This window comes from Diabrotica undecimpunctata, chromosome 1 (assembly GCF_040954645.1).
Source record: "Diabrotica undecimpunctata isolate CICGRU chromosome 1, icDiaUnde3, whole genome shotgun sequence".
In the NCBI taxonomy this organism is placed as follows: Eukaryota; Metazoa; Arthropoda; class Insecta; order Coleoptera; family Chrysomelidae; genus Diabrotica; species Diabrotica undecimpunctata.
In genome coordinates, this window is record NC_092803.1 from 162,862,786 (window position 1) to 162,878,643 (window position 15,858).

General features: G+C 35.7%; 1 protein-coding gene across 1 annotated transcript in view; it reads right to left on the reverse strand.

Moving 5' to 3' along the window:
• LOC140432465 (nose resistant to fluoxetine protein 6-like) overlaps positions 1 to 15,858 on the reverse strand; it is a 62,750-nt gene that overhangs the window by 17,791 nt on the left and 29,101 nt on the right. The window contains exons 6-8 of the mRNA XM_072520375.1: positions 11,342 to 11,511; positions 2,207 to 2,375; positions 383 to 579 (exon numbers count right to left, since the gene is read on the reverse strand). Coding sequence (XP_072376476.1) covers positions 383 to 579; positions 2,207 to 2,375; positions 11,342 to 11,511 — 536 coding nt within the window. The remainder of the gene's footprint in view (positions 1 to 382; positions 580 to 2,206; positions 2,376 to 11,341; positions 11,512 to 15,858) is intronic.

Sequence of the window (15,858 nt, forward strand, 5' to 3'; positions counted from 1 at the left end):
GTAGTAAGTTTTGATGTAGTGTCTCTCTTTACCAACTTATTATCAAACCATTATTTTGACGACGTTTCGGCAAGGTCGCACTTGCCATTGTCAAGTCAGGTAGCAACGCTACTAAGCTAAGCTAAGTAAGGTGAGAAAAATATCGAAAAAAAAAAATAATTGAATTAAAGCAGAGTGAGAGATGTAGCATGGAAACATGGCAAACAGCATGGCAAGATCTCAGATTAGAAAGAGTGACGATCTGAAGCAACAGGCTGGAATTAGAGAAATCACTAGCATTTAACTAGGATTAAGTCCATATTTATAGACAATGGAGCTTAATTAGGATAATACCATGTCCTAAAATACAGAATAATATGAAAATAATTCCTTACATACTTACTTTTTATAATCTGGCCACACAAGTTGTGTCACTAAGGGTAAAAGGGTGAAAAATATGTTTAAACCAAGGCAGATCATCATAACTCGCTTAAAACTATTTTTATCTCCATTAAGAAGAACAGTCAATGGAATGAGAATTAAAACTGATAATAAAAATAATTGCATATCCGCTGACAGATACCATGTAGGAATGATGCACTAAAAAATAAATAAATATAAGTGTAAATTGTATATGCGTGCTGCTTTCTTGATATACAGTGTGTTACAACGAAAATTTGACCCACCCCCCAGAAATTCAGAAACCAAGAGTTTCTTAAAAATTTAAGAAAACACGTCAATTTGTATTGGGAGAGGGACGAATTTTTATGCAAAAATCGTGCCCTCAAATGTAATAGCCAGTAAGGCCGAGTGTCACATTATATAAAACTTAATTTTTTTCTAAACACGACACTCTAAATGTTTTCTAAACATTTTTTTTTTTTTAATTTACGTAATATTTTGAAGATAATTTGGGATTTAACTTATTAATTGGTTGAATATCAGTAATAACAAGAAAAACATAAAATTTCACCAAATTAACCAATTAAATGTTCTTAGTGACCTCCAATACAATAATTTAATCAACCTGCAAATCGATATCAACACGCCACTGTGTTAAAGATAATTTTTTTTCTATATCAAATATATCAAATCTAAGGTTCTTCTTCTTCCTGATGTGCCTACCCGTTACGAATGTTGGCGATCATCATTTTTCCTTGCAGGATGGCTTGAAGGAGAGCATATCTGGATTCATTTCGCATAATATGTCCGAAGAACTGTAACTTTCGAGATTTGATGGTGGTCAGTACCTCTCGGTTCTTATTTATTCTTCTGAGAACCTCCTCATTTCTGACTCGGTCAGCCCACGGGATCTTAAGCATTCTCCGATATAGCCACATCTCAAATGCTTCCAGTTTTCTGCACATATCTTCGTTCAAGGTCCACGAATCAACACCAAAAAAAGGACAGAGAAGACGTAGCATCGCAGCATTCTTACTTTTGTATCAAGAGAGAGGGTGTGACTCTTGAAGAAGGCTTCTATCCGATTGAAGGTGGATCTAGCTTTTCCGATGCGTATTCTAATCTCCTGGTTGTTGGTCCATTCTTCATTTATTATGGTGCCGAGGTAGTTGTAGTGCGTCACTCTTTCTACATGGGATTGATGGACGTAGAAATGATCTTCTGTTATCCTTTTCTTGCTAATTATCATAAGCTTTGTCTTCTTAACGTTTATATTAAGTCCATATTGTTGACTGTAATACGTGATTTTGTTCATAAGAACTTGTAGGTCTTCTAAGTTGTCCGCAAATACTATGGTGTCATCTGCATATCTGATGTTTAGCTGGTAACCATTTAGTAGAATACATTTTTCAGTTTCGTGCAAAGCTTCGATAAATATTCTTTCAGAGTACAGATTGAAGATTAGAGAAGACAAAATACAGCCTTGCCTCACTCCACGCATGATTTTCACATAGTCAGTGTGTTCACCTTCAACTCTGCGATTTGCTGTCGGATTCCAGTAAAGATTTCTAATTATTTTCAGATATTGACGTCTCTGCATCTCTGGAATAAGACTTGTACTGAGAACAAAGCCTCTCTGGTACCAACAGCATTTGTGAAACCGAACTGGTTGGAGGAAAAGACTTTCACACAGCTTGTAGATTCTCTTATCTAAGGTGAGTAAGTATATATAATATCAAAACTAAGGACAGAAGTATAAATATTTTATAAATTTAATATTATACTTCATCCTTTTCAAAATATATTTAAATCAGTCGCTACTTACTATATCATCCTTATTTACATAATTCTGAGCGTAAAGGAAAAAAGGCAACCAATGGGATCTACATGGTTTTTTAATTATATCCATTCCTGCCACCCAAAGCGGACCCGATCCTAAGTGATAGAAGATCGACATAAAAACGAAAAAGAGCATTGCTACTGCGGGAGTCAGTCTGAAAATGAGAAAATGTTAGACAATTTATATCAGTTTTACTATATAAGGTAAGTCAATGTATATAATTTACCAACGAGTGTATAAATAGGATAGTATCTGGGGCACTCCATTACTGGAGGTTTGTGATAACTACATCACAATGCACCATTCTGCTATTCTGAGCCACTCTAAGTAATTGTTGAAAGTTCATGCCCGTCCAAGTTCTGATATTGCAAAGCCTTGTCACGGCTCTTCTGCCTACTCCTTTTCGGCCTTCTATCTTCCCTTTAATTATTAATATTAGCAGGTTATATCTGTTATTTCGCATTATGTCGGAAATGTACAAGGTGTTGCAGTTTCGCAACTGTATATAAACATTATTAAAACATTGGTGTGTATATAAAAGACTTTTTGTCTTTTATATACACACATAAGATTTTAATTATATCCATTCCTGCCACCCAAAGCGGACCCGATCCTAAGTGATAGAAGATCGACATAAAAACGAAAAAGAGCATTGCTACTGCGGGAGTCAGTCTGAAAATGAGAAAATGTTAGACAATTTATATCAGTTTTACTATATAAGGTAAGTCAATGTATATAATTTACCAACGAGTGTATAAATAGGATAGTATCTGGGGCACTCCATTACTGGAGGTTTGTGATAACTACATCACAATGCACCATTCTGCTATTCTGAGCCACTCTAAGTAATTGTTGAAAGTTCATGCCCGTCCAAGTTCTGATATTGCAAAGCCATGTCACGGCTCTTCTGCCTACTCCTTTTCGGCCTTCTATCTTCCCTTTAATTATTAATATTAGCAGGTTATATCTGTTATTTCGCATTATGTCGGAAATGTACAAGGTGTTGCAGTTTCGCAACTGTATATAAACATTATTAAAACATTGGTGTGTATATAAAAGACTTTTTGTTAGTTTTAATTCTCTCCGTATATTTAACCAAGATTCCGCGTACAAAAACTCAGACGCTATAGAACAATAAACGGTTGTAATACATTGTTGCAAACAAAAGACTGTTCTTTCATACATTGTATGTTAACAAAGAACAATAGAAAAATGAATGGCTTTCGTTAGAAGTGCAGATCTCTGGGTAATTATCGCCCACACGAAGCGTCAACTTGTACAAAATAAGTCTTGACCCAACCGCCGTCTCAGTCAGTCTCAGTCACCATCAGTTAGTCAGGATCATTCAGATATAGACCTAAATCGTATAGTTGTGCTGAACTATTTAATATTGTGTCGCGTTAAACTTTAATCAGAATATTTTACGTTCGTTTCGAAATTATTAACGTTAATTATAGAGTATTTGTATCTTTATTGATTTATGTAGGATTGATTTTGATATTATTATTATTGATTCACTTTTGTACTAATGATTGCTTGTATTGATAAGATATTGATGATTGCATTACCTTTGAATTGCATTTACTCACAGTCTCACAGTGACTAGTCTGTACAGGGTAAGATATGCAATGCTCACCTTATGAAAATTTCGCCAAGACGTTGCCAGTTTTATGCAGGATATTCTTCTTCATCCTGGACCTGTTTTCCCATTCACTTTACCTTGAAGTATGGTCCGAAGTAGGTTGTATCGTTGTTCATTGCACATTATATGGCCCAGGTATTCTAGTTTATTTTTATAGTTATGACTAGTTCGCGCTCTTTACACATTCTATGTAGTACTTCTTCGTTGGTAACTCTGTCTATCCAAAAAATCCTCAACATGCGTCTATAGCACCACATCTCAAATGCTTCGAGTCTCTTCAGTGATGCTTCAGTTAAGGTCCATGACTCCACGCCATATAAAAGAACGGAGAATACGTAGCATTTTAGTAAACGAACTTTTATTTCCAATTTTATATCGTGGCTGTTAAAGATTTTTTTCATTTTGACGAAAGCTGATCTTGCCTTCTCGATCCTTATCTTAATTTCCGTCGATTGGTCCCATTGTTCATTTAAGTTTGTACCCAGATAACAAAAGTTGGTGATTTGTGTTATAGTTTGTTGGTTAACTAGTAATTAATCAGGTGGTATCCTATTTTTGCTTATAACCAGGCATTTGGTTTTTTTGATGTTAAAATCAAGCCCAAACCTGCTACTTACTTCTGCTACCCTGGAGACAAGTGTCTGAAGACCTTTAAGACTGTCTGCAAAAATGACAGTTTTGGTTGATCAACTGCAAATACTTTCTTCTAAGTTATTCAGTAATTAAGAAGCAATTAGAGTAATTCTTGTACAGAATTGTTTAAAAGCTTGATACAACCAGGGCCTTAATTAGTCTTCATTTGTTCTTCGGAACGCGTAAACATATTCAAGTTAGGATTATTTGTACCATCTTAGGTGTACCGTTACTGTTTTGTTATTGTTATTATTTGTTGGTGGCTGTTGTTGTGATTTGCTGTTGGCAATTATTGTTATTTTCTGTTGTTGGCTATTGTTATATTTGACGTCGAATTTTTACCGCAAAATGGAGGAAATTGTTCAATGGAAACATGGAAAAGCTCTGAAATTTTCAGAGAAGCAGATATTAATAAATATTATAAAATTATCATCTTAATCAGGATAACAACGATTCTGTATCAAGTGCAATTAGGAAAGTGTCAGAAATGAGTGGTGTTTGTGAAAAGACTCTGTTTTGCATGCGACAGGAATATTCATCACCTGGATTACAATATCCAAAGAACAGGTCCAGGAAGCGAAAGGTTATTAATTCTCGTGACAACAAGTACGATGAAGGTGTCAGGGGTCAAATTCGTAGAATAGTTTATCACTTTTTTCGTGACAACATACCACCAACAATAAACACCATATTAGCTGTTGTAAATGTCGAAGAAACTTTGCCCAACTTTTCACGGGCTACGCTACATCGCTTGCTGAGTGATATGAATTTTATGTTTATAAAACGTGGCAGAAATTCAATTTTGATTGAAAAACCAGAAATCATTTCGTAGCGTCATCGTTATTTAATCGCAATTCGTAAATACCATGCAGAAGGATACAACATCGGGCACAGTGTAAAAAAAGAATGGGTTGATAAAACAATTACATCTCATCGCGATGCTTTTGTTCGTGGTCTGACAACAGGATTAAAAGTCCAACAGCTCGTGGTGCACGGTTCGTTTTATTGCACGCAGGATCTACCAGTGGATTTGTTGATGTGCAGAGACTACCACGACGAAATGGATGGACCGACCTTCGAAGATTGGTTCGAAAATAACTTAATGCTAAATTTGCCAGAACAAACTGTTGTGGTAATGGACAATGCCTCCTATCACAGCAGAAAGTTAGAACAAATTCCCAACAGTTCAACACTAAAAAAAGATATTCAAGAATGGCTTCTGTTACCCTATCACTGTGAACTCAATCCCATCGAAATGGTTTGGAGTAAAGTGAAACGGTATACAGATGGACGCAACGCGAATTTTAAAGAAGCTAAAATGCGAAATTTAATTATAGCAGCGTACCAGGTCATTACACCAGCAAAATGGAATAAAACTACGTAAACCACGTAATAGCAACAGAAAACAAAAATGTGGGAAATTGACAATTTGTTGGATGATATAGAACTAATTATTATAAATATAAATAACGGAGATGGTGATGACAGTGACGATAATAATAATAATGATGATGATAGTGAAGCAGAAACTAAATGTGACAGCGATTGACAGAAAAAGGAACTAAATATAATGTCCACAAGGAAACAAAGTTCCTGTATTTGGCTATATACCATATATTAAAAAAATTTGAATAAAATCCTTTATAAGAAGGTATATAAAAACCCAGTTGGGCTATGTTGAATTGACAAAACGTTTTCGGAATAAGTATTCCATCATCAGTGTCTAGTTAATACATGGATGTAGCCACTAAATATGTGGGTAAAAACCCTTTAAAAATTATTAAATAAAATTTGGTTTACATTATGTCTAATTTACAGTTGAGATGTTAAAGTTACCGTTGGATTGGTAACATGGGGACATATGACTCTACATTAGTTGCGAGTCCTGAGACGGTATGTCTACGAGGACTTTGTCAAAGCTTTGTTGATTTGACAAAGTCCTCGTAGACAGGGTCCTCGATGGATTCCGTTTTCGGAATACTTATTCCGAAAACGTTTTGTCAATTCAACATAGCCCAACTGGGTTTTTTATATACCTTTTTATAAAGGATTTTATTCAAATTTTTTTAAATATAATGGTGTACAATTACGATTACTTACACACGAAATTAAATACGACTTCTTTTATTTTCAACTTATTTATTAGTTTTATTTTCGGATATTTCTACGTTTTGTTACTGCCAACATATACAGTGCGGTTTTTAAAAGTTCTTCTCCCCTTAACTTTTGAACGGAACAATGCATAAATATAATGTTTCTTTATATTTTAGTTTTATTTTATTCGATTTTATTTAAATCTATAAACAAATGGTTTGTATCGCTAGAACATACTGTAGAATTAAAAACAAACTGCTTGTGTGACATAAATAAAACGAATTTCTTAATTTCTATTTTATTTTAATTTAACCCAAGTATGTTGTGGCAAATTATTATTTATGTTTGAGAATCACTGAGAGAAGGAAGTAAGGCAGGGTCGTTAGTGGGCATTAGTACTTAAGCTACCCTCAACACAAAAGATGGATTAGGCTAAGTAGTAAGAAGTGACGTTTATTTTAATACAAGTTTGCAAAGAAGTATGAAAGGAAATAAGAATTAATTACAGCTTCCCACACATGTTGTTTAATATTGGTTCGTTATATTTAGGAAACAGTGTTTTAATGTAATTAAACACATTGTAAATTATCCCTTTGTATTCCGGTGCCAATCTAACCTGTTTATTCGCGCTATACTTCATCATATCCATTCTATAAAATAGTTTGTAATACGCGTATTTGTATCTTTGTATCTATATATAGGGTGTTATAACACCCTGTATATTTGGAACTAATTTTAAAATGGAAAGAATATTCCACCTCCCGTTTTTTTATCTCCTATTCTCCTATAATAACAGATATAACAGACTCTGTCATAAAAGTTTAATCACCCTGTATATATAGGGTGATTCCTTGGAATTTCCAATTAGACGTTTTATATATTTTTACGTATATTTTTGGTAAGAGTTAATGCATATGGCATATATGTTGCGTAACAACAATATTTTATATTTTTATTCCATTTTGTGTCATATTATTATATCACGCTGTATATTAGTTTTAAGGTTTAGATTTGTAAAATTCTTTTATACCAATTAATAATCTGTACGGGTGCCGATAGCTTGTATTCAAAAGAACGTTCTAAACATAAGCTTTTAAAGTCTTCAAAGAATCATAACAATGAAACGATCATTAGTAATTTCCAAATTATCGGTTTGAGTCATCCAAAAAATCCCAACAGCAACGCAAGTTGAAAAATAACCTTTCCTATCAACCAAAACTTACTCAGGTAATTTTGCCAATGAAAGGAGAGTTGACGGTTGCGAAATGTAAACAGATCCTTCATATACGTCAAGGGTCCAGGAGGTGATTTCTTAATTTTAAGAAATCGTTATGGGGCCAGCGTTATTCAATGGGGCGAGTTGAGACACGTTGAGATCAGTCTGAATTGAGCACTGGGTGAGCTCGAAGCTCCTGTTCGCGCTAGCCGCACTTCAGAATGTTTAAAACAGTTGGAATATTAATAATTTTACTCATCTAGTGCCAATCACATCACAGACAAGTTCTCTAGTTTTTTTTGCACAAATTCAAGACAAATAAATTTCGTAAATCAGCTGTCGTAAGCAAGTTATCGGCATCCAAAATACGTAGTTGTAATTGATTAAATAGACTTGTTAAAACGTTATTTGCGAAACTTTCATTTGTCACAGATTTCTGGGTGGTACTTCAAAAAAGTATAGAAAAGTAAACCTATTTCCCTAAGGCCAAAACTTGTTCTCTAAGGGAAAAACCAGCGACCTATGACTGATGCTCAAAACAAAGGTATCAGGACGAGATGTAAGGACAAACACACCTGCATCTTGGTAATGTATTACATATATTTCGCTTTCTATTTATAAATAATCAAAGTAATATAAACACATGTTCTCCGTCACTGAGGCCTACACTTCTGACCTAACCCTCTTGCTCAGCTCCATTTTATGTTGTATTAAGGTGCGATCTGACAGAACGTGGAGTAGCGTTCGAAGAGAGATAGAAAATACATAACAGAAAGAGGCAAAATATAAAAACGTGAACCAACTCAACGTGGAATACCGTTTTTAACCTAAATATTTGTGGTTTAGGATCCGTGGAGGAGAGCAAACCTGTCATTTCTGGCTAGCGCAGCCAGTTCCGCTGTTTGTCGGTATTTTAACACAGTTCAAAGGAAATTGGAAGTTAATTTTTAGCACGTGCTTACATCATCAAACCTTCCGACGTGACTAGAGATAGATACGGCCAGTGTCGTGGTATTTTCCTGATCTCGAGGAAACAGGCTTCATGGGGATAGTTATCAAAAAATAAATATTTATCAATTTCACACTAACATGGAGTGCCATCCATAGTCTCTCTACTTTTTACTGTATATATTTTCTGTTCACCTTTGCCGACGTGAACCAGCGAAGAACGCCATTCCACAAGCTGTCTGATGCCGCCTTTATTTTCAACGTTTATCGGGGTGGTTATGTCTCTTAATCAATCAGTGTATAACGTTTTACTCCGTCTTCTGATTTCCAGTCTCCATTTTTCTCGGCCGTTCCAAAGGTTTTCTTCAACTCCCCTCTTCATTAAGTCTTTATCGATTCCTGCTCTCCAACTTAATCTCGGTCTACCTTGCTTTCTTCTTCCATGCGGTGTCCAGTTCAATACTTTCTTTGGTATTCTGTGTTCGTCCATTCTTTGGACGTGACTATACCATCGTAGTTGATTTATTCTGATGGCTTCTGTTATATTATGCTTAACGCCCATAATTTATCATATTCTTTCGTTTCTAACTCTGCCTAATCTTGATTTTCCAGCCGCTCTTCTCCAGAAGTCCATTTTTGTTGCTTCTAATACTTTTAGAAAAGTTTTTTCCTTTCAGTGGCCATACCCATACCTTGTCTTTGCTGGTTATTTCTATGTTTAATTTCTTTGTCTAATTTGCCATCGTTGGTTATTTGCATGCCTAAATATTTGTATTTTTGACAGTGATTTATTTATTGCTGTATTTCTTCCAAGATTGGATTTTGTTTAATTTCCCCAATATACATGTATTCAGTTTTCTTGATATTTACTTCTAGCTCTCATATTCGAGGTCTTCATAGTCTTGGGCCATCACTATCTGGTCGAACTGCAAAACTCAATGTATACAATATTGCGTCGTTTAAAGGAATTCCCATGTTTCTGCATTTTCTTCTCCACGTCTTCATCGCTTGCTCCGAGTAGATCTTAAACAAAGTAGAAGACACGCAACATCCTTGTTTGAGTCCTTTGCTGATAGTGAAACACTTGGATACCTCCTGACCTTCCTTTATTTTACTTGTGATGTTCTTGTAGAGGTCTTGAACAGCCTTGATTAAGGTAACACCAATATTTGTTTTCTCGAGAGCTTCCCAGAGTTTTTGTTGTGGCACTATCTTAAGCTTTTTTCAGGTCCACGTAGAGGAGATATATTGGTTGATTTCGTGCTGCTTTTTTTTTCGATTAGCTGGGTAACAGTAAACAGATGGTCAAGAGTTGATTTACTTGCTCTAAAGCCGACCTGTTCTTCGGCCTCCATATCACAGAATTCATCTTCCATTCTCTTTTTGAGGAGTTTTCCGTAAACTCTCTAGATAGTGCTAAGGCTACGATTCCTTGATAATTGTCACACACATCTTTACTTCCCTTCTTATGTATTGTCATGATAAACGATATTCCTTCATTCTTCCGGTATACTCTCTCCATTAAAACATTTTTGGTAAAAGCTGGCTAGCTGCTTATATAATTTGCTTGTATCGTAATTGAGTAGCTCAGATGGGATATAGCCAGGGCCTGATGATTTTCTATTTTTTAATGCTTGGCATACTCGTGCTACTTCTTTGTCGTCAATCCTAATTGGGGAAGCTATTGTATGTACTTGTACCTCTGATTGTGTTTGAGGTGTTTGCAAATATTCTGCTCTTTGTTCCGCCAGTAGATTTGCGAACACTATCAAAGTTTTCTCGTAAGAGCTTTTCATCGAGTCTCTTTTTGTACAGTGCCTTTGTGCTTTCATGGTTGAGGCTATTTAAGTTGTATTTGGATTCTATTGTTTTCTGCTCTTGCTCCTCGTTGTGTTCTTTTTTCTTGGCTAGTTGTATGGGTATTATTTTAGCTTTTACTAGGTAGTGGTCGCTTCCACATGTGCTTCCTCTAAACGCTCTTACGTCTTGTATATTGAGTTGCGTATTTTGTCGGGTATAACATAGTCTATAATGGATTTCAAATTTCTTGATTTTTGGACCCAAGTGAATTTATGTATTTCTCGGTACTGGAAAAAGCCGTTAAGTATTCTCAGGTTATTTTGTTCACATATGCTGATGATGCTCCATTGTCGTTTCTATTATTCTCCGAATTGATCTCAACTATTTTATCTTTAACTTTTTTGTCCGTTCTCGCATTTAGGTCTCCTAATAGGAGTATTTCTCTTGATGTTCCTATTTTTGATATTTCGTAAGATAGTTGCTCAAAGAACTCTTCTTTATCTTTTAATAAAGCGTCCTCGTTTACTGGTTATGTTATTTTTATAAATTCTTGTAGAAAAGTGACGCAAGAAGATATCCATATTTATCATTTTTCTGCTTTGAACAGTCTTATATAGTTACCGTTGTAATCTTCTGCCACAAAACTGAGTTATCGTGCTACAAATCGAGTATAGTAAGTTAAAGTGGTGTTTCATATGGGATGGACGGTTCCATTATGATTTTTTTAATTAATACACAACTGAAAAAATATCAAAAAACTTCACCTTTAAACTATTACGAAACTTACCTTATATATCTATGTAGAACCAAATATGGTAATTGTTTTATATGCAGTACCAATGGTTTTGATTTTTGTTTAATATAAGTGTAAGCCAAAAGAAATCCACTCATGTAAAAAAATGTATCAACTGCCAATTTTGCCCCACTCACGTAGAATGTACTTGTATGTTTTGCTTTCTGAAAAGTAAGAATAGAGAATTATGTCAATTAAATAAAAAATAGTTTAAAAAAACTTACAATGAAGTAACAACTGATGTATAATGGTATATTGAACTGTTTTTTATAAATCTAATTTATTAACTTAATTTATTATAAAAATGTTCTATACTTTACGAGTTTATTTACATACATTTATTTATTTAATCTACATAGAAACACTTAGATATTAATTTATTTCTTCTTCTTCAAGTGCCATCTTCGTTCCGAAGGTTGGCGATCATCAGGGCTATACGTATTTTCGAAACTGCTGACCGAAACAATTCGTTGCTGCTACAGCTATACCATTCCCGTAGATTCTTTAGCCAGGAGTTTCGTCTTCTTCCTATGGACCTTTTTCCTGCTATTTTCCCTTGCATAATTATTCGAAGCAGTTTATATCTTTCGCCTCTTGTAATGTGTCCCAAGTATTAATTTATTTACACTTATATAATTTATTTAAGACATTCACGCCGGCTACAATTTAAATAGGCGCGCGAACAATTTATTAATCGGCACTTGTTTTTGACTGTCCTTTTAAATCTCAAATCGTCCGTTTTATACCTGATTTGTTTATCTACAAATTACTGCCTGCTTCTTTAACCTTCGGTCGGGACGCCAATGATATTGTTCGATCCTCATCTGGAATGTTCCAATAGCAGGTATAAGCGGGTACCCGTGTTTTCAGCTTAGGGTATGACTCACATTTATTGTAAGATTGCCCCCCTCTTAAAACATGGTTCCTCCTGGAATCTTGTCGGGACTGGAACTGGAACGGTATGCTGGTATCGGCAACTGGGCCCTCTTTTACAACTTCCAGTTGTAAAGAAATGACAAGGGACGGTTTTCTCTCCGCACCAGTAACTATGCGGATTACAACAGACTAACACCTGGACTTCGGTGTCTTTAAAGATCTCCTCCACCATACTTCGGATAACCCTCCAATCTAATTGGCGGCACTCCAACTTTGTCATGGCTAACTTTTGCACGTCGGACTCTAGTACGTGCTCTCTCAACTGAAGTAAGGATTCCCATACATCTCGGTAGGTAGGTTGGTCACGGGCAGTGTCTTTTGTTACCAGATAGAAAAGGTAACGTGATGCATCTTGGAGTTTCAAGGCTTTCCCGGGAACTGGCACTTGGCATTGAAGTTCTGCAATTCGACCGAACTTCCTTTAAAAGAGGGATGCCAACCCTGGTGGGTCTTTGAAGTTCCTTCCTTGGATTCTATGTATCTCCAAAGGCACTCCAAATCGGCTGATATATTCTTTGATCAACTTATCTGCAATGGTGGCAGCCTTCTGGTCTGGAAATGCGTAAATCTCGACCCACTTAGTGAAGTAATCCATTACTACCAACATGTACTTGCCTCCATTTTCACTTTCTGGAAATGACCCAGCAATGTCCAAAGCTATTCTTTCAAACGGGCTTTCAACAATATATTGTCACATGTGAGCTCTCCTTTTTCGGTAAGGCTCGTTATTCGTAGCACAAATAGTAAATTTCTTACACCAGTCCTTTACGTCGTCGGAACTGTTCATCCAATAAAACCGTTCCCGAATTCGCTGAAGGATTTTCTTTACACCAAAATGCCCTCCTGGTGGACTGTCGTTTAACTGACGAAGTACTTCGGCTATTCTGCTCTTTGGGATCACCAACTGTGTTCTCTTCTCTGAACCGTAATCATTTTCCAGTACTCGTTTGAGCAAGCCATCTTCAATGATAAATGAGTCCCACTGGGGCCAATACGTCTTAACTACTGAGTATAGGCTTGATATTTCTTGCCAAGGTGGTCGACGGTTTTCCTCTTTCCATTTTTGAATTTTTTGTACAACTAGATCTCTCTCTTGTTCTTCCCTTACCTTAGTAGGCATCGAGCCGTCGTTGACCACCGTTGTTCGTAGTACTGCTGCTACCTTGGACTCTGTTTTATTGCAGTGGGAATACTCTGCTGGGCATAGCCTTCTGGAAAGAGAATCAGCGTTTCTGTGCCTAACTCCGGCCCGGTTCTCAATCTTGAAATCGTATTCTTGGAGTCGTTCGATCCATCTGGCTATCTGACCCTCTGGATTTTTAAACAGCATTAACCACTTAAGGGCGGCATGGTCGGTTCGGATTAAACACTTCCTTCCTCTGTAAGTCGCGTTAATGGCTTAGCGATATCTGCAAACTTCTACTACTACTTGGTAGTAAGTACATAGTCCAAGAAAACTTCTCACTTGATGTTTGTCAGTTGGTTCTGGCCATTCCTTAATGGAATCGATTTTTCCCTTATTCACAGCCACTCCTTCTTTACTGACTATATGACCCAGATAATTGACTTTACCTTGAAATAGCTGGCACTTCTTGGGGTTTAACACCAATTGGGCAGCTTTAAGTCGATTAAAAACGTTTTCTAAATTCTTCAGATGATCTTCAAATATCTCCCCTAAGACGAATATGTCATCTAGATAAACCAGGCATGTTTTCCAAGATAACCCTCTCAACAAATTTTCCATAAGCCTCTCAAATGTCGCAGGAGCATTACAGAGTCCAAATGGCATAACGTTGAATTGCCACAATCCAGATCCTGTGGTGAAGGCTGTCTTCTCTTTATCTACTGGGTCCATTTCTACCTGCCGGTATCCAGACTTCAAATCCAAAGTAGAGAACAATTTACTTCCAGCCAATGTGTCCAATGTATCGTCGATCTGGGGCAGAGGATAACTATCTTTCTTGGTAACGTTGTTCAGCAAACGGTAATCCACACAGAACCTCGTCGTTCCGTCTTTCTTCTTGATCAGGACCACCGGAGAGACCCATGGGCTCGTAGAAGGTTCTATCACCCCGTCTTTCTTCATTTCCTGAACAATCGTTTCAACAACGGTAGTTATTCCCGTCTTTCCTCCTTTCGGTACGGAAATATCACGATACCGCCGAAGAAATTCCCTTAATTTCCTTTTCTCCATCTGATTTAGACAATATATTTATTATTAAAATTATCCAAAAGGATTAAAAATTTTAGAACCTTTTCGGCTTTTTCACATCAGTGAAAATCTAAAAGTAAGTGTCTCTACGTTAAAATAATTAATACAAAGAAGTCAAATTTTGACTGTTAAACTAAAAAATGTGTTAAATCTTTATAGTTCCTAATTGAAACTAGCTACATAGCAAGGTGAAATAACCCTTAGATTACGTATTATTAAACTTTAAAAATGTTCTGACACAAGGTCTATGTTAGAGGAATTCACTGTACGGGAAAAAGTGCAAAACAACAAAATATTAACCAGAAATAATGGAATTCGCATATCCTGGGAAAAATATATTAAAAAAATGTATTTCGATGACCGATCATCTATACCGGTTTTTTCTGGCTGTAAAAAAAACAGAAATCATAAATTAGTCAGATCTTAGATGAAGAAGACCGAGTTAATTAGGTTATTTCGAGAGAACGATACATGAGAATCAGACACAAAGAAAGTACGAAAAGAAAGAAACAACAGTAGTGTAACAGTGTCATTCTGGTATGCATGTCAGATCAACGGAGAATACTCACCAATGAAAGAATTTATAAACTTGCAAGAATTAGCTACAAAAGTCTAGGAATAGATTAAAGTAAAGTGGAGTAGAGTAGAGTATTTATTTATTTAACTACATAACAGATACAAAAATATTGTTTGTAGCAAGTCAGAAAAATACATAGTATATAATAAAGGAATATAAAACGTAACTTAAATATATACAAAAAACGAACACATATTAAACAGAAAAAGATTTATGGCAAAGTTACGGTAAGCAGTTCAGTGGATGTTCTGCAATGAGTCATATATTCTTCTGAGCAGTGAAAACAATGTTTTAGAAGATATTTTTTTATAACTTTATCGAAATTATCACAGCTTAGATGTTTAACTAGCGGACCAACTCGACATCGAGTTTTTAAATGAAATTTTTATTTTGCGAGAAAAATATACAATATATACAATGACCGGAAGTAAAAATATTTTTATCAATAGCTCAAAAACCATAAATGATAATTTCGTGAACTTACATTTTTGAACTCTACGTTGAATTCTCTATTGATTTGACTAATAAAAACGAAACCGGAAGTCGACCTCAAAACCGGAATGCAATTTTTAGTTCATCAAATGTCGACATGGATATCATTTAGCAGTTAATTTTGCATGCTGATCACGAATCCGGTGTCAGATTTGCTCTATCTTGATGTTTTATGCGCGTTTCGGGTCACTTCCGGTGTCGGATCGCAACCGGAAGTACATATTTAGATTCATCTCGACGAGACCTTTCGATCCATATATACATTGTGGGGTCTAAAACTTAAAGTAAATTTTA